Raw genomic sequence first — 19,836 nt, forward strand, 5'->3', positions numbered from 1 at the left:
AATTTGGATCTAGGTCTTAAGGATCTTGTACTTCGATCAGTATTCCTGCCCCTCGTAATCAGTGCATCGGAAGATGTCCCCATGCCACCATTTAGCTTTATCATAGCCTTCCCTTGAAGGACTGAGATAATGGTGTCGACACTCAGGATTTTTTTGCGATGCACATTATGTCCCTGAATGACTCATATGATGCCGGAAGAGAATTCAACAATATACGTGCTTGTTCATCATCTTTGATCACTTCCTCTATATCCAGCAGTTTGCAAACCAATTTATTAAAGTTGTTGATGTGGGCCTCCAAATCTCCACCCTCTACCATCTTGAAGGTGTACCACTGTAGCTTCAAGTGTAGATGATTTTCAGAAGATTTTTTCGCATAGATATCCTTTAACTTCGCTCATAAACTAGCTGCAGTTTTCTCCCTCAAAACATTGTAGAGAACCTTATCCGTGAGACATAAACGGATGGAAGCTAAAGTATTCATGTCAAGAGTATTTCAGTCTTCGTCATTCATAGTTGATTTTCGCTTCTCAAGAGCCTTATCTTCGCCTTGATTAGTTAATAGATTAATCATCTTGATCTTCCATGACTCAATATTATTTTTTCTTGAGTACTTCTCAATATCAAACTTAGCGTTTCCCATTGATACTAATCCTGCAGATCCATATTTATGCCCCAACGATTGCTCTAATAGCACTTGTTGGGGATTGTGTTGTAGAATCACATAAAGATGGATCTACGATAGCAATCTAAGAGCACAAAGCAAACACAAGAGAACACAAAGATTTAATGTGAAAAACCCTTTCAGGAAAAACCACAGCACAAAGAGACAGATCTTCACTATGAAAGCAGAAATTACAAAGAGGAAGGACTCACCAAACTTGAGCAATCCTCAAATCTCTCACTTGCTCTACCCTTTTAGAAACCCTAGAACCCTTTTAAAAAGCCTTAGAATCCTTTAAAATACTTCTCAATCTCGTTTACACCTATATATATAATTTTTAGAAAGAATATCAAACAAAATTGGAAAGAATCATAAATGAAATCGGAAATAAATCCCGCACTTTTATGGTTGTACGAAAAATCTGTGCAGAATCCAATTATATTTTTCGCGAGAATCCAATTATATTTAAGTCATCAAATACATCGGGAGTTTTGCTAACCTCCTGCAATCAATTTGTAGATTCTTCCTAATCCTAGGCAAGTGTATTGCACAGCTGTATACCCACGTGTTCAGTATTTCTCATGGATGAAGATATAAGTTCGTCCATTAGGTGGGCCTAGATGCCAGATACGCTTACCTATTAATTATGCGACTCGAGTAATCAGTTGGGTATCTAAATTTGGACCATTGCCTATATTCTTTTAACAGTATAGTTCTTTTGCAGATTGTGCCAAATCTGATGCACGATCCCAATTGATTCTAGGGCGAAGGAGTGTATGTTCCGGGGGAACACCTAATCAATGGCTTAGATCTTGCACACATGTGCCAAGTTAGCACGGGCTTGGTGTGTACACACGTTGGGACTAGCGAACCTCATTTTGTATATAACCATCAAATCCAATCATAGAAGGGCCTGGAGCTGACTTAACCATCCTCACGCCCTCGGCATCCATTAAGTACTGTGCTATCACGTTTTCAGGATGTATCCTAAAAACCCACTTATTTCAAATTTTAGGTGGACCACAACAGAAACAGATTGGCTACTCCCCCTGCCACTAGCCCGGTGGCTAGTGGTCGGTGATCTATGGGCCCCACCATGATGTATGTCTTTTATCCATGCTGTTCATCCATTTTTACATATCATTTTAGGGCTTGATCCCAAAAATTAAAGGGATATAAATTTCAGGTGGACCACACCACAGGAAAACAATAGTGATTGGATATCTACCATTAAAATCCTCCTAGGGCCCACTGTACTGTTTATTTGACATCCAATCTGTTGATTAGGTCATACAGACCTAGATGAAGGGAAAAACAAAAACCAAAACAAAGATCAGCTTGATCCAAATTTTTTATGGGCCCCAAAAAGTTTTTAATGGTCGACATTCAATCAACACTGTTTCTGTAATGTGGTCCATTTGAGATTGGGATATACCTCATTTTTGGGCTCATACCATAAAATGATATATAAAAACAGATGAACAGCATGGATGAAACATATATATCATGGTGGGCCCACAAAGCATAGAACACTAGCTATTGGCTGATGGCAGAGGCGTTCCGGACCACAACCGGGGACAATTATTATAATTTTAGAGCATTGAAGTACACTTTATTTAATGATTAAATGCAAATGTAATAAGAAAAAAAAGGTAATACAATTTGTAATTATTATAAATTTATAATATATTAATATATTTAAATATATTAGAATAGTTATCTCCTAACCAAACTCAAAAACCAGTATATTTTTCTGTTCATTTGATATAAAAGCATCATCATTGGATGGCAAATAAACGTTAATGTGAACCCTAGAAAGTTTTTAATTAAAGGCGTTCAATGACCACTGTTTTCTCGCTACACCAAAATCACTTGTTTGAACCGGCTATGTCTTTGTTTTAGGAACAACTTCCTAATTTAGAACGGTTTTAAACCGTTTTTAAATGTAAAATGAGTGAACGGATTTTGCTGCACTATAATCCATCTTTCAAATAAGAATTACCAAAATGGGCGCAGCGAACGGGATTTGCTGCACTATAATCCATCTTTCAAAGAATAATTTCCAAAATGGGCGCAGATTCTCTGCTAAAGCTTTTCAACCATTCCCATTCTAGGAATTTGCTGCACTATAATCCATCTTTCAAATAAGAATTTCCAAAATGGGCGCAGCGAACGGGATTTGCTGCACTATAATCCATCTTTCAAAGAATAATTTCCAAAATGGGCGCAGATTCTCTGCTAAAGCTTTTCAACCATTCCCATTCTAGAAGACGCGCATAGTCTAAAATTTGCGACGGTTTTAAACCGTTCCTAAATAGAAATTTTGGTCTAATGTTTGTGGCATGTTTCCAGACGAGATTTGTATCTGCTTTAGTTTTTGGACCAGGAGCTGAAATAAACTAGAAAAATGGATGGATGGCGTGGATATGCACATGGTCAGGGTCTCACCCACCTGGCTGGATCTGGGGTCGCAGCTAATCCCGTTCATGGAAGATGGATTAAGTGTATGGTGGGCCCAGCCTCATTGTGGATAGAGCATATAGCTCAAAAGTTTCAGCCTGATCGGATGATCTTAACCATCTGGTTTCTCTCGTTGAATGAGTCCAAACTAATTCATATTCAGTTGTTCATTGGATTGAGATCAATTGGACGGTTGGGATCATCCAATAATAACAATTTTCGACAGTCAGGAGTGGCGTGCATGATGCAACGTGTACAGTAAAAGAGGTGCCACCTCTCAAGGAGTGGTTGGACTTTATATGTAAGGCTGCGTTTGGTGGCATCAAATATCACGAAATTATTTCATCATTATTTTAATCGATCTTTTTTTGGTTGAAAATATCATGAAATTGCATAGCATGATATATGGTGCAACCAAACGTATCTTAGAAGATGATAGTTTATACCGTTTGCCATGTTCCAGAGGTCGAACACCTTGGTGAAATGCCACAGGATCTCCTTCCATCAACACCAGATATATGACTCGATCTTCTGCCAAACAAGCCCATGTAATCCCCAGGAGGAGAGGGAGAATGGGTGGTTTCATCTTCATGTTGGCTGAGAGAGAGAGAGAGAGAGAGAGAGAGAGAGAGAGAGAGAGAGAGAGGGGTTGAAGATGAGCTGTAGAACTTCTAAACGATGTAAAGGTAACGGAAGGCCTAATCACGGGGTTTGCATGAATAAAGCTGTGAAGAGATACGCCATTTTCAACTAATTAACCGTTGCTGGTTTCTTTCAGCAAAGTAATGTACAAGTTGAGCAGACATCTCACGCCAAACATCACCTGAGACTTGCAGAATATCGGCATGGAATTCCCTTTTGGTGCGGTGGAGCAGGAAGGAGACACCTGTGCAATACATCAGGAGTTTTGCTAACCTCCTGCAATCAATTTGTAGATTCTTCCTAATCCTAGGCAAGTGTATTGCACAGCTGTATACCCACGCGTGCAGTATTTCTCATGGATGAAGATATAAGTTCGTCCATTAGGTGGGCCCAGATGCCAGATACGCTTGCCTATTAATTATGCCACTCAAGTAATCAGTTGGGTATCTAAATTTGGACCATTGCCTGTATTCTTTTAACCGTATATTTCTTTTGCAGATTGTGCCAAATCCAATGCACGATCCCAACTGATTCTAGGGCGAAGGAGTGTATGTTCTGGGGAAACACCTAATCAATGGTTTAGATCTTGCACATATGTGCCAAGCTAGCACGGGCTTGGTGTGTACACACGTTGGGACTAGCGAACCTCATTTTGGATATAACCATCAAATCCAATCATAGAAGGGCCTGAAGCTGACTTAACCACCCTCACGCCCTCGGCAAGCACTGTGCTATCACGTTTTCAGGATGTATACTAAAAACCTACTTATTTCAAATTTTAGGGGACCACGACGGAAACAGATTGGCTACTCCCCCTGCCACTAGCCCGGTGGCTAGTGGTCGTTGCTCCATGGGGCCACCATGATGTATGTCTTTTATCCATGCCATTCATCCATTTTTACATATCATTTTAGGGGTTCATCCCAAAAATTAAAGGGATATAAATTTCAGGTGGACCACACCACAGGAAAACAATAGTGATTGGATATCTACCATTAAAACCCTCCTAGGGCCCACTGTACTGTTTATTTGACATCCAATCTGTTGATTAGGTCATACAGACCTAGATGAAGGGAAAAACAAAAAACAAAACAAAGATCAGCTTGATCCAAAATTTTTATGGCCCCAAAAGGTTTTTAATGGTCGACATTCAATCAACACTGTTTCCTGTAATGTGGTCCATTTGAGATTGGGATATACCTTATTTTTGGGCTCATACCATAAAATGATACGTAAAAACAGATGAACAGCATGGATGAAACATATATATCATGGTGGGCCCACAAAGCACCAACCACTAGCTATTGGCCGATGGCAAGAGCGGTCCCGACCACAACATGGGACAATTATTATAATTTTTAGAGCATTGAAGTACACTTTATTTAACGATTAAATGCAAATGTAATAAGAAAAAAAAGTACTAGGATTTTTAATCATTATAAATTCATAATATATTAAATATATTAAAATAGTAATCTCCTAAGCAAATTCAAGAACCAGTATATTTTTTGTTCATTTGATATAAGAGCATCATCATTGGATGGCAAATAAACGTTAATGTGAACCCTAGAAAGTTTTTAATTAAAGGCGTTAAATGACCACTGTTTTCTCGCTACACCAAGATCACATATTTGAAACGGCTAAATCTTTTGTTTTAGGAGCAACTTCCTAATTTAGAACGGTTTTAAACCGTTTTTAAATGTAAAATGAGCGAACAGAATTTGGTGCACTATAATCCATCTTTCAAAGAATAATTTCCAAAACGGGCACAAATCCCCTGCTAAAGCTTTTAAAGGGGTTCATATTCTAAAATTTGTGATGGTTTTAAACCGTTGCTAAATAGAAATTTCGGTGTAGTGTTTGTGGGATGTTTCCACACAAGATTTATCTGCTTTAGTTTTTGGACCAAGAGCCGAAATAAACTAGAAAAATGGATGGATGGTGTGGATATGCACATGGTAAGGGTCTCACCCACCTGGCTGGATCCGGGGTCGCAGCTAATCCTGTTCATGGAAGATGGATTAAGTATATGGTGGGCCCAGCCCCCTTGTGGATAGAGCATATAGCTCAAAAGTTTCAGCCTGATCGGACGATCTTAACCATCTGGTTTCTCTCGTTGAATGAGTCCAGACTAATTCATATTCAGTTGTTCATTGGATTGAGATCAACTGGACGGTTGGGATCATCCGATAGTAACAATTTTCGACAGTCAGGAGTGGCGTGCATGATGCAACGTGTACAGTAAAAGAGGTGCCACCTCTCAAGGAGTGGTTGGACTTTATATGTAAGGCTGCGTTTGGTGGCATCAAATATCACGAAATTATTTCATCATTATTTTTAATCGATCTTTTTTTGGTTGAAAATATCATGAAATTGCATAGAATGATATATGGTGCAACCAAACGTATCTTAGAAGATGATAGTTTATACCGTTTGTCATGTTCCAGAGGTCGAACACCTTGGTGAAATGCTACAGGATCTCCTTCCATCAACACCAGATATATGACTCGATCTTCTGCCAAACAAGCCCATGTAATCCCTAGAAGGAGGAGTGGGAGAATGGGTGGTTTCATCTTCATGTTGGCAGAGAGAGAGAGAGAGAGAGAGAGAGAGAGAGAGAGAGAGGTGAAGATGAGCTGTAGAACTTCTAAACGATGTAAAGGTAACGGAAGACCTAATCACGGGGTTTGCATGAATAAAGCTGTGGAGAGATGCCATTTTCAACTAATTAACCGTTGTTGTTTTCTTTTGGCAAAGTAATGTACAAGTTGAGCAGACATCATTCCAAACATCACCTAAGACTTGCAGAATATTGGCATGGAATTCCCTTTTGGTGCAGTGGAGCAGGAAGGAGACACCTGGTGGTTAGGGTGGTGGACCTGGACGGTCCATTAGTGTTGTCCATGTTCCTTCTTTTTTTTTGCATTGGGTATGCGAGTGTGCTAGAATTGGAATTGCAGCTCCAATTCGAACCGAACAACGATGAACCCAAGCATCAAGATAGGCAAACACGTATTGTATGACTGAGATCCAAAAATATTGGTCGCCTATTCAGCCACTTGCTCAAAGTGTAAATTAGATTAGGTGATAGTTAGAGGTGGTGGTTCATCCTCCGATAATGGGTTACACCTTTGCCTTCCGTACAGAGAAAATGAAATGGGAAAGAAATCCTTACAGTCGGTCACGAAGAACAGCTGAAACATGAATGACCTGAGTCCAATGTGCGAGCGTAGACTCGAATTATAGCTAGAATTATTGGCCACTTGTTTACTGCTATAGTTTACACTAAGGAATGTAAATCAGCGAACTTGGAAAGTAAAGATTACACTAGGAAATATAATTTGCTTAACAAGGAAACTAATAATTTATACTAGGTAATGTAAATTGATAGGATAATTTGAAGGATAAATTTGGTTTGTTTGGGTTGGTGTGAGATCCTTTCCTTTGTTGTATTCATCTTATATTTATAGCTTTGATCTAACTGTTCTGGATTCTTCCCATGATCGGACAGTTGCCATAACCACTCTCTACTACTGCCTTCTGCATACTTCCCACGTCTTTCTTCCTATGCTTCTCCTCTTGCCACCTGTCATGTAATCGTTTAGGCACGATCACTTCCTCATCGACTGATTTAGTGATACACGATACTACCTGATACATCCTGGATCCACTTATTGAGAAATCTCGTCCATATATATCTACAAATCTCTGAACCTATCATGCGTACCCGTATAGATCACACGTAACGCCCTCTAATTGGTCGTGGCAAGGAATGACGCTAGTGGGGATGAACATTTGCCCCCCACATCACTATGCCTTTGGAAGAAAGGAGACAACGACGTAAGATCCCCCATTAATGATGCATTTATTGTGTACACACGTCACTTAGGCATTAACCACCTTCGGCCAACTCTTCGTAATGTATCAGTGATGGTCACATTTTATCAAGGCGACGAAGGAACCCCGTGTTAACACGTGTCCTTATATCGATTCCAACAAAACTATAATGATGGTTAAATAAATGCTTCCATCCTTCAGCCGATATAAGCACCATTTTGAAACTTCCTCTTCTTGCACTCTTATTTCCTTTTCCCTGTTTCGAACTGTCTCCTTCCCAAAAACTTTAATTCTTACTCAGATTCCTAGCAATGGTTGCATCTTCTTCATTTGCTCATTCCTTTAATCAGATGGATTTGATGACTATGATAGATGTCCTCGGAGATGAGTGCATTAAGAAGACAGTCTTTGAATCACACCTGGGCAATTACCATTGTTTGGGTCATGCGTTCTCCACTGCAACAGAAGTAGAGGAGTTTCACACATTAGATCTGTTTTTCCTAATCTATACTGGGGAGAGTTTGTTGATTCACTCAGGATCCATCCCTGACGCCGCAAACGCTCTAAAGAGCCCCAAGACGTGGCCGAAGCCTCTCTAGGATTGGGAATCCTGATTCATTTGTGTGTCTTCACAATACGAGGATGCCTGGAGAAGGTTGACATCTACGAATGCATTAAGCACTCTGTTCAAGAGTATCCAGCAAATCTGACTCAGCTCCTTCTTGCTACCTCGGCGTTTTGAAGCACATTGATGAATACCTTCTTTCTTGGTTGTGGTCTTATGAGCCCAAGCATAATGGATGTCTCGACTCTGACCTAGTTGCTGCCCTTCGATATGATAGTTTATTCAAACTTCGTATCCCCCAGCGATGCAAAAATTGCCCTAACAAGAACGCCATGGCTTACACTAACTTCATGAAGGCCTACCGCAAGGTAGACGGCCTGGTCGATGAAGATGAGCATGTGACGTTTTTGCTTCTTTAGATCTATTGCCATCTACTGTGTGTGAATGCTTAGCAGGTTACCATAAAATACGTTGCTTTTATAAGGCCCGTATCCTAGCACGTACCATTCCGTAGGCTTCCGCGGTCCTCCCGGTCGAATTTCGGCAATCCGCAATCTGTTATCGGCATTTGCGCTGACCTTGAGATGTATCCCGTATTTCAAGGTCGGCTCGACCTGAGACTTATACCCTAGTGACCGCGCCATTGCCGCGGTTCTGATGCCGCGTCTCGTACGCCGAGGCAATACCCAGGCCAAGAGATGTGGGCCCACGTTCAGTTTGAGGAAAACGCCGTGCATTTGTAATTCCAAGAGAATCTCTACAACATGTCCTATCAATCAAGTATACATCAATCACATCTCATGTCAAGTACAAATCACGTCACACCCCATCCCCAAGCAACCCCAAAGTCAAACTCTCTCTCTTATAACTCATACATGTCAAGTACACCCATCACCCATTACTCACTCACCCATCTCTCTCTCTCTCTCTCTCTCTCTCTCTCTCTCTCTCTCTCTACATCCCATCCTCTTTCTCTCTCATTTCTCCATTTTTCTCAAGCAAGCAACCCAACGTCCAAGCTCCTTCAATCTCCATGAGAGAGCTTAGGGTGGCCTACCTTCCCACCACTCAATCCCACCATCCAAAGTCCATCTCAACCGTTAAAAAACGTTCCCTTGGAGCTCTTAAGGCTATAGGCAGAAGTAGGAAGAGGAGATCAAAGGTGGATGTATTTTATGATTTGATTTGTGTGATCTTAATGATTTAAGGGCCCACATATGGTGGGACCCATCTTGATGTATGCCTTGTATCAAAGAGGGACCTATAGCGGTGGGGTGCCTCCTCTCTCTCTCTCTCATTCCCATCTTGTGGCCCACCATGATGTATTTTTATCCATGTCGTCCACTATGTGGGGCGCACCACTGTCCAAGCGGGGCCCACCTCACTGCCATGTCCGGGGCCACCATTGATGTCCCTTTCGGGCTGGCCTGGACCATTAAGAAAACACAAATATTAGAGTTATCCAAATCATGTGGGCCACATCTACGTGGGACCCACCAGCCGTGGGCCCCACACGTGGGACCCACATGCACATCCATACCGTCCAGCGTCCAGGGACGCTGGACATGCATATACAGTGAAGTTTGAGCTGACAGTGAAGTGTACTAACTTGCAAAAAAAAGAATATAATATTATAATATTATATATATTATCTAACATATACATATTATGGTGGGCCCTACGTGGGACCCACCTGATCTGCCGTTTGAAGCAGCTGTAGCTACAATGTACAGCAGCTATATAGCTGCTGTGTACGTCCAGCGTGGGACGTGGACCCCACCATGAAGCATGTGTTGTATCCACCGTCCAATGTATGGGACGGTGGGACCCACCTTGGGTAGCGGATTGGCTGGTGTACCTCCTACCAGCAGCATGGCGCTGCTGTACTGACGCAGCAGGCTATGCGAGACACATCATGAGGTGTATGTTATACCCCGTCCATCCCTTAGCAGTTCGTGGGCCCACGTGGGGGTGGGACCTACCTCAAATGTATTTATTCTACCCCACACCGTCCATCTGGACGGTGCAGGTGTAGGGTGCATAGTGATGTATGGGTTTAGTCCCTGTTATCCGTCCATTGAGGACGTGGGCAACACCATCACGTATGTGTTTCTCCATCCGTCCATCTGTTTTGGGACGAGGGGCCCATCCCACACGTGTGGGCAGTGGACCTCACCTTGATATATCTGTTTTACATCCACGTTGTCCACCCGTTTTGGGCTGTGTGGACGCCTACCTTGATGATGTGTTGTATGCCACGCCTTCCATCTGTGTGTGGTCCACTTTGATATATGTACTTTATTTACACGTTGTCCGTTCACGGCCCACCTTGATGTATGCATTCTACATTCACGCCATACATCTGTCTGCTGCATGTGGAGCATACCTTGATGTATGTTTGTATATCCAACCATCTGTCCAGTTGGGCTGGACGTGGGCCACCACGCTGCATGTATTTCATCCTTGTCAAGCGGTTCAGCTGGACGTGGACCCCACCGTGATGTACATCTGTACAGTCCGTGGGACGTAGGACCACCATGATCCATGTGCTGGATACTTGCAATGCCCAGCACAGTGGTCCACCTAGATAAATTCGTTGTATATCCAAGCTGCCCATCCATTTTTTTTTTTGGATTATAGGCTGCCCATTGGGCCCATTTTGGTGGTGCAACAGGCCCACCTTGAGGCATGCATTATAGGTAATCTGTCCACTTAATTTCATGGGTTATAGGCTGCCCCATTAGGCCCACTTTAAGATGCAATGGGCCCATCTTGATGTATGTGTTATAACCACACCGTCCAATCCGCTGGACGTGCGGCCCACTGTTATATGTGTTGTTCATCCATGCTGATCATTCGGTGGGCCCATTTCGAAGGTGCAAGCTCACCTATTCTGAAATTGAGGCCCATTGGTGCGGCCCATCCATGAGGCCCATCATGATGTATATTTGAGGCCCATGCGATAGAGCCCACCTGCCTTATATTTAAGGCCCATATGATGAGGCCCACCTGCTTGAATCTGAGGCCTATCGGCAAGGCCCATTGTGATATGTATTAGGCCCATTAGTACAGCCTATTGATGCAACCCAATCGATGTATAAGAAGCCCATTGATACGGCCCATGGACGTGGTCCACTTGATGTATATGAGGCCCACTGGTGCAGCCCATGTGATATGGCCGACTCGATATATATGAGGCCCGTTGGTGCGACCCGTGGATGTGATCCACTTGATGTATTTGATGACCCATATGTTGAGGCCCAATGAGACGTATGCGGGGCCTTTGTATAGGACCGAATGTGATGTATATGAGGTCCATTGTGATGTGTAATTACTCCATGATGTATGTAATGATGATTATGGCGGGTCAAGCCTTGGGAGCAATGATGGTTTAATGTCCATATTGATGGGCAATGATCGTTAAATGTTCACATTGTGATATTCCCTTAGGCCATTTGTTAGGCCGATTCCGATGGTTGAGGCCGATTCCGATTCTAATTGTCGAGGCTGATTATTGAGGCCTAGTTTGATTGTCGAGGTTGATTCCGATTATCGAAACCAATTCCGATTGTTGAGGCCAATTCCGATTGTTAAGGCCGATTCCATTTATCGAGGCTGATTCTGATTATTGAGGTCGAGTCAGATTGTCGAGGCCGATTCTAATTGTCGAGGCCGAGTCCGATTAACGAGGCCGATTCCGTATGTCGAGGCCGATTCCGATTGTTAATTCCGATTGTCGAGGCTGAGTCCGATTGACGAAACTGGTTCCGTTATTCGAGGCCGATTGTCGATTCCGATTGTTGAGGCCGAGTCCGATTGACGAAACCGATTCCGTTATTCGAGGTCGATTGTTGATTCAGATTGTCGAGGTCGATTCCGTTATTCGAGGTCGATTGTTGATTCAGATTGTCGAGGTCGATTCCGATCGTCGATTCCGATTGTCGAGGCTGAGTCCGATTGACGAGGCTGATTCCGTATGTTGAGGCTGACTGTCGAGGCCGATTCCGATTGTCGAGGCCGAGTTCGATTGATGAGGCCGATTCCATTAGTCGAGGCCGATTGTCAAGGCTGATTCTGATTGTTGATTCCGATTGTCGATGTCGATTCCGATTGTCAAGGCCAAGTCTGATTAATGAGGCCGTTTCCATTAGTCGAGGCCGATTGTTGAGGCTGATTTCGATTGTCGATTACGATCGTCGATTCCGATTGTCGAGGCCGAGTCCGATTGATGAGGCCGATTCCGTATGTCGTGGCCGAGTCCGATTGATGAGGCCGATTCCGTATGTCGTGGCCGATTGTCGATGCCAATTCCAATTGTTGATTCCGAGTATCGAGATGGATTCTGATTGTCAAGGCCAATTTTGAGTATTAAGGCCGATTCTGATTATCGAGATCGATTCCGATTGTTAAGGCCGATTGTTGAGGCCGATTCCAATTGTTGAGGCTAATTCCGTTTATCGAGGCTGATTCCAATTGTCGAGGCCGAGTCTAATTGTCAAGGCCGATTCCGAGTATCGAGGCCGGTTATGAGTATGTGACAACATAACATCATGATACATGCCCATAAGCATCATCTACATGTTTGATTATGAGATATGGTTGGCCATTATATATGACAGGTTGTACATGGGACGCCCTAATAGGCGGAGTTGCCCACATAAGCGCACGGTATGTGTAGGATTGTTGCATGATTAGACTGTGTGACTCATGCAACTTGCATTATGTGTTGTGATTACTGTACGCCCTAGCGACATCAGGACCGTAGCCTCCACAGGCATATAATGGATTGCCAGATGGGACACCGAAAATCTGTTCTACATGGGATGCTATAGATATCTATGGGTGAAAGTCTCTAAACCCTCTTAGTTCCAGAGGTTGCTCCAACGTTTAGACCGAGTGGACGCATGAGCGCATGAGGGCCGTATACCATTAGGCCACGTGTCCCACTGTATCGTAGTTGGTTGGAAGGGGGTGCAGCCTTACCTGCTCGAGAGGAGGCACGAATCTAAGTTGAGTTTGACCAGATCGAGGAATGGGTCCACTATCGACGAGCTGGGCCCGATTGGTAGGTGGATAGTGAGGTCTCTTCCAGTCACCTTGTTACGCGCGATGGGGCTGCAATATGGTTAGGAGTGTAATAGATTCCAGTGATTTTTCAGAGAGGAACCGTACTGATATGTGAACTTATTGAGCAAGAGTTGCATACTCATTCATTCATTCATTCACTATCCACTCGGGCTGGTGGTGCGCAATTATTTGTTACGTATACCTTCGCAATGGTCAGGATTTTGGTTGGGGCGCCCGACTAACCTGAGATCAGGAGTTTACCACATTGAGTCTGACTATTTAAATTTAGGTATGAGACTAGTTTGGATAGAAGTCCCTTGTGATGGACCCCATAGCCTATGATACTACGTATTATCATACCGACTTCACACTTTAACATGGTCATTCCATTCGTACCGCATATCGCATTACATCTGCAGCATATGACATTTTGGGTTACTATGTTTCTGCATTTATACGGCCTATATACGACTGACGGTATTCGTGGACTCATTAGGATTTTCATATTACATTGCATCATTAGCATTTGATATTTGGCTTGCTGTCTCCACATTGCATATCTGATCTACATTGCTTCATCAGTATATGATATTGTTTTTATTATATTTCTGCATCGCATAGCCTGGATAAGGCTGATGGTATTTATGGGCCTATCAATATGTTTTCGCATTATTCTGATATTGTATGATTTATGAGCTTGTCAGTATTTTTGCTTACTCTGATTTCTCTGATATTGCTTACTTAGCACTTACGTTACGCACACACTTTCACCACCCATTAAGCTTTCTATAAGCTTATGCACAATAGATGCGTGCAGGTGGCGTTAGGTTGCAGCAGCATTGAGCATGGAGCGTGCAGCGGTCTTTTGGAGCGTTGATTTTGACATATATATTTCCCTTTTAGCATTGTATTCAAATGTTTATATTATTGGATATGTGATGATGATGTTGCCTTTGTGATTTGGGTAAACTTATGGTTATGCTTCTTACGAGATAAATGTACATTGAAAAATCCTCCTTGTAGGATCCCAGGATCGGAACCTGGCGTATGAGTGCTAGGAACTGAGAATGGGGTACTATGGAGGCTGTCGGCACCGGATTCGGTGATCAGGATTTCTGTGAGACAGATCTCCGGGTTTGGGGCGTGACAGCTTTGGCTAAACAACCTTCTCAGGGCTACAGGCTTGCCCTAGCACCTTTTATGCTCGGCTACTTGTACAAGGGTGTCTACGAGATCACCCCATAAAAGGTATAAACTCCACAAAAGGACCGTTGTGGCTCCTACAGATGTTGTTTTACGCCTACTTCCACCCCTCAACATTCCATGCACGACGACCATACCTATACTTCATATGGTGAATGGATTCTCCACTCCCTTCCAGAGAATCTTTCATGTGATGTGTCTCTATCTACCCTCCTTTTTTTGAATAAGACTTAAAAGAATAAGACATTCAGGCCTTTCTCCGAAGGAGAATATAGCCCAGGCTAGCTCACTGGCGAGTTTACATCAGATGATGAGTCTGCGACTCGGTCGTATCAGGCATGGGGGAGTTATCTTATCAGCCGAGACTTTTTATATGGGGGTATGGTGGAGCAAGGCAAGAATGCCAAGGCCGAGGTTGAGTAGTACTACCCTCAATTATTTGCTCGGTAGTTCGGCTTCATCCAGTGCATCCCCTGCCCCCTCACTCACAAAACTTACAATCAACCGCCATTCGATCACCGAGTGGTGACCGATGCGAGCCTCTATTCATCTCTTCATTCTTCCTACCACAAGGAGGCAAACGTTCTCGTGCTCCCTAGCTATCTCAGCTTACCACGAGCAATAGATAACTTCCTCAAGTGCTGGGAGTATCACTAAGATAGGTTGATGAATAACAAAGCCCCTGGAGAGCTTATTAGCCACTTCATCTCACATTTGGAGGTAAAAGGGAAGAGGAGACCATTTGCCCCTTCAGCCGTCACATCAGCTAAGAAAATAAGCGAGCCAAAGACAAGGTCGACTACTTCTTCCGCCTCTCAAGCTCATACGACCAAGGTTGCTTCCCTAGCAAGCCAAGAGGTCACAACAAAATATTTTGATGCTCCTGTACCCGCTCCATCGGCTCCTCATCCTCCAGTAGTCCTAAAGAAGATTTCAGACTTGGGAGCCCCACTCGATCCACCCCCTAAGGCGCCAATATTCACTCTTTGGTGCGTTAGTCCTATCAAACCTCTACCAATAATAGAGGATTGACTACTAACAGCATCCACAGGGCCTTGACGGCCATTAGGTACTTCTTCAGCTGAGGTCATATCCTCTTTTGAAACATACTTCAAAACCAAGTACTAGCCCGGTCTCTCCTTCACTACAAATATTCATTATGAGTCACCGATCCCACAAAAATGGTCATAACTCCCTCGTTACATGTTTGATTTAGGTGATCTTGTACTCGTTGGAAAGATAATTCAATAAAATTTCAAATGGCTTTGGAATTATCTCATTTCGATTGCCCAAAAATAGTTCCAAAGTTCATCAAGGACTATGAACTGTAGATATTTACTATGGGTCACCGATCTCACAAAAATGGCTACAACTCTCTCGTTACATGTCCGATTTGAGTGATCTTATAATTGTTAGAAACATAATTAGATAAAATTTCAAATGGATTTAAAATTATATCACTTGGATATCATTTTGTTGCTCAAAATTAGGCCCAAATTTCATCATTTAGTGTGGATTGCAAATATTCACTGCAAATGATGAAATTTGGGCTCACTTTTTATAATCAAATGGTATCAAAATTAGACGATTCTAAATACATTTGAAATTTCATTAAATTATTTTTCCAATGAGTATAAGATCACCTAAATCGGACATGTGACGAGGGAGATATCATTGTTTTCGTGGGATTGGTGACACATAGTGAATATCTACAATTGACATTCCTTGATGAACTTTGGGCCCAATTTTGGGCAATTAAATGGTCTCCAAATGCAATGATTCCAAATCCATATAAAAGATCATCAAATTATCTTGTCAATGAGTATAAGATCACCAAAATTAGACGTATGACGAGGGAGTAATGGCCGTTTTCATAGGATTGGTGACCCATAGTGAATCTCTGAGATCCCCAGATAATATTAGCGATCCACAGTGAATATTAGCTGTCCATTGTTAATATTAATGGTCCACAGTGAATATCAGTAGTCCACTATTAATATCAACAGTCAATAATGGATATCGGCGATCCACTTTTAATATCAGTGGTTGATAGTGAATATTAGTGGTCCATTGTTAATATCAGTGGTCCACAATGAATATTAGTGATCCATAGTGAATATTGAAAATTCACCTGTGGTGTAATTGGATTACCATGGTTGTGCGTGCGAAATCTTGGTGAAGCTAACAAATAAAAAATATTAGTAATGTTAGAAAATCAAAAATAAAATAAACCTTGAAAACAAAATTCTAAAAATTCTAGAAAAAGAAAGCCTAGATTAGAAAGAATTTAAAAAATAGAATAACCTAACCAAAAATAGAAATTAAACCTAGAGAACATAAACCTAAGTGTGTACAATGCTATTCCTGGCAACGACGCCAAAAACTTGATCGAACCCAAGGGTTGACAACCCCAAGTGCAGGGTTGCGATGTAGTAAAAACTCGATGAGACCGAGGTCAAATCCTCAGGGAATGGGGAACAACTTACAACTAAGCTAAAAGCTAACAGTTGGTCTAAGTTTTTAATCTAGCGAAGTAGAAAATGATTTAAAACAAACAAATAAATGACAAAGGATCCAAGAATCCACTCATAGTAATTGCAATATCTCATTCATTAATTTAATGTATAACTCAATTAGAATCGAAGTCATATCTTATCCAATCGAAAGATAATTCTATTAAACCAATCATAAACACCAATAAGAATATGATTTTGATCGAAGAATTCTCTCATGAAACACTTGGATCACAATCGTTGGAAAATAAATGCGTTTAAAGCACCCCTAGGCGATAAAAGATTAATCAATTATACTGATTGAATCCTTCTCTAATTTAAGCTAAATAATTATTAAATCAAAGCATTCATTGTACCTATAGTGTATAAAAAATTCAGAAATAAACAACTCAAATATTTTAAAGTAAATTCAAATATATTTCAATCTACTATTATCATTCAACTCATTATTATTGAATCAAGTAAACCAAATAATGTAATTGAACTACAAGCTTCATCCCTTTCCCTTAGCTAAGAGATTAGCATAACATGACTAACATCTTAGAAAGAAGAATAAAAATAAAAATAAAAATCAAAATGATACACTATATTTAAGGGATCAAAGAAGAATGATGGCTCTGTAGAAGCTCTATCACCCCTAGGTCTTTCTTCCAAGCCCTAATTTGTACTCTAAAAAGCTCAAAACACCCTTTTTAAAGAGGAAAAATCCGCATCGACTTGGAATCGATTTCAAATTTATGAACTTATTTTACGCTTTGGTCGCACCGATGACAACCTTCGATCGCACCGAGTCTAGTAGAATATTCCTTCAGTTGCAGCCAAATTTCTCCAATATAGGTATAAAGTTTTTATCTCCCTTAGGTCACACTTAACCTCTCTTTGGTGGGACCAAACATGGCTTCGATGGCACCAAACATGGCTTCGATCACATCTAAGTATCGAGCCAAATTACATATGAAAATCACCTTCTATCGTTGGATTGTTCTATACACATTTGGTCAAATCGAACCAGCATTAGGTGGACCGAACAGTCCATTATTACACTACGTACTTTTTTATTCTTTTCTTAATCCTTTTTCCTTGGTTTTTTTGGATCTTTGATATATGAAATCTTCAATAATGACTTCTAAATCTCCAATTCTTTGTTGATCATTCTTTTGAGCTTTAATTCATCCTTTTAAGCATGATTTTGTTTTTAGGACCAAAATCCCCTCACATAAATAAAACATATATAATTAAATTAAATTAATACTTAATTATAAAAAATTTAATTTAATTAAGAGGATAAACATGCAATATTTAGGCATTATAATGCACACCCCCCACTGACGCAAGGATGAACGTGATGAGGTCGATCACCATCTTCCTCAAAGATAACTACTTTGACTCTACAAAGCTTCTCTAGACTCCTCACGAGACTTCTCGAATCCATGAGGAAAAAGCGAGAAAATAGAAATAGTATTTATAAAAATTCATAAATTGATTGATGATTGAAATAAACGAATCTATAACCCCTTAAATAGGGATATAAAGTTTGGGAAGAAATTTCGGAATTAAACTACAACTAAAACTCCCTAAAATTCATAACTTACTATAAACATTAAATTTACTATTTATAGTAAGTGTCCTATGTAGATTAACCACGTTATTCTCTCAATTTTTGTAAGAACTTTTCATGCTGGACACGACTCCTAAATATTAAAGGATGAAGAGTTATAATAAAACTAAAACTTACTAAAAATAGTAAAAATGAAAATAAATAAGAAATTCGACCGTCGATCTGATGGAATACTGGAAATTTGACAAGGGTAACCCAGATATGCCGAGTTGGCTGGATAAAGTAGCTCGTCCTACCCCAAAATCATATATGGTACGTCGAGTAACTCATTCAGATTTGCGAGATATGCCTGTTTTAATGTTCTAACGGTCTTGATGACTTTTGCCTCTGATCGGGCCTTATCTGATCCATCTTGGACATGAAAGTGTCTGTGACCCGCTCTACATCAGTCCCCTCCACTTTAAAAGAAATCGTCCTTGAGTTCTCATGCTGCTTCGGTTCTTGATACTTGGTCTGGTGTGTCGTAACGATACTTGAATCAAAAGTTATGATCAACTTACGGTCCACTTTCTTTTGGTCCAGCTATGCTAGGAATGTATCTGTGACACGGTCTACATCAGACCCCTCTACTTGGAAAAAATAAACTCGTCCTCAAGTTACTTAAGGAACTTGTCTCATAATTCTGAGATAACTTCTGACGCCAATGTTTATTAGCCATTTTCTTGTACTTGGCATTAGGCTCTTGAGTTGACATAATACATGAACTCATGCTTTCCTTGACTTGACTAGTATCGATCAGTTCCTTCACTTCTGCCTTAAAGATCTCACATTCTTTCTGATAATGTGGGCAATTAGGCAGACTTGCCCCTGAGACGGGATCAATGTGGTTTTTTTATATCTCGCATGAGAGGCAATTTATTGCGGAGTTCATCGAGCACAACCTCCTTGAACTCCTGCAGCATTGATTCCAAATCCTCTGTGATGTTCACAGGCTCTATATATTTTTCATTTTCTACTAATGCATCTCCATCTCATGTTTTCTCATATTATTTTACGAAATTTTGTTTGGGTATGAGAGACTATTCCTCAACTTTAGAAGTCTTGGGTTGGTTCTCCATTCTCATAGAGACGAGGTCAATCTTTTTACCATCTTTAGTAAATATAAATACGTTATCCCAAACTCTATGTGTAGAAATAACATTAATATTATTTTTCCATAGTCGAAACATATAACAAACTTTCATGTCGACCATGTCACAAAGTAATTGATTCTTATAATTTTTACCAATTGAAAACGAGATAGTGTATTGTTCAGTTACCTCAGTTT

At 41.1% G+C, this 19,836-nt stretch overlaps 1 protein-coding gene across 1 annotated transcript in view; it reads right to left on the reverse strand.

Annotated features, from left to right (window-relative positions):
* The window catches only part of LOC131228696 (subtilisin-like protease SBT2.4), a 69,607-nt gene extending 65,860 nt beyond the window's left edge, over positions 1-3,747 (reverse strand). The window contains exon 1 of the mRNA XM_058224538.1: positions 3,571-3,747. Coding sequence (XP_058080521.1) covers positions 3,571-3,716 — 146 coding nt within the window. The 5' untranslated portion in view covers positions 3,717-3,747. The remainder of the gene's footprint in view (positions 1-3,570) is intronic.
* Between the last annotated feature and the right edge of the window lie 16,089 nt (positions 3,748-19,836).

This window comes from Magnolia sinica, chromosome 16 (genome assembly GCF_029962835.1).
Source record: "Magnolia sinica isolate HGM2019 chromosome 16, MsV1, whole genome shotgun sequence".
Taxonomy (NCBI): Eukaryota; Viridiplantae; Streptophyta; class Magnoliopsida; order Magnoliales; family Magnoliaceae; genus Magnolia; species Magnolia sinica.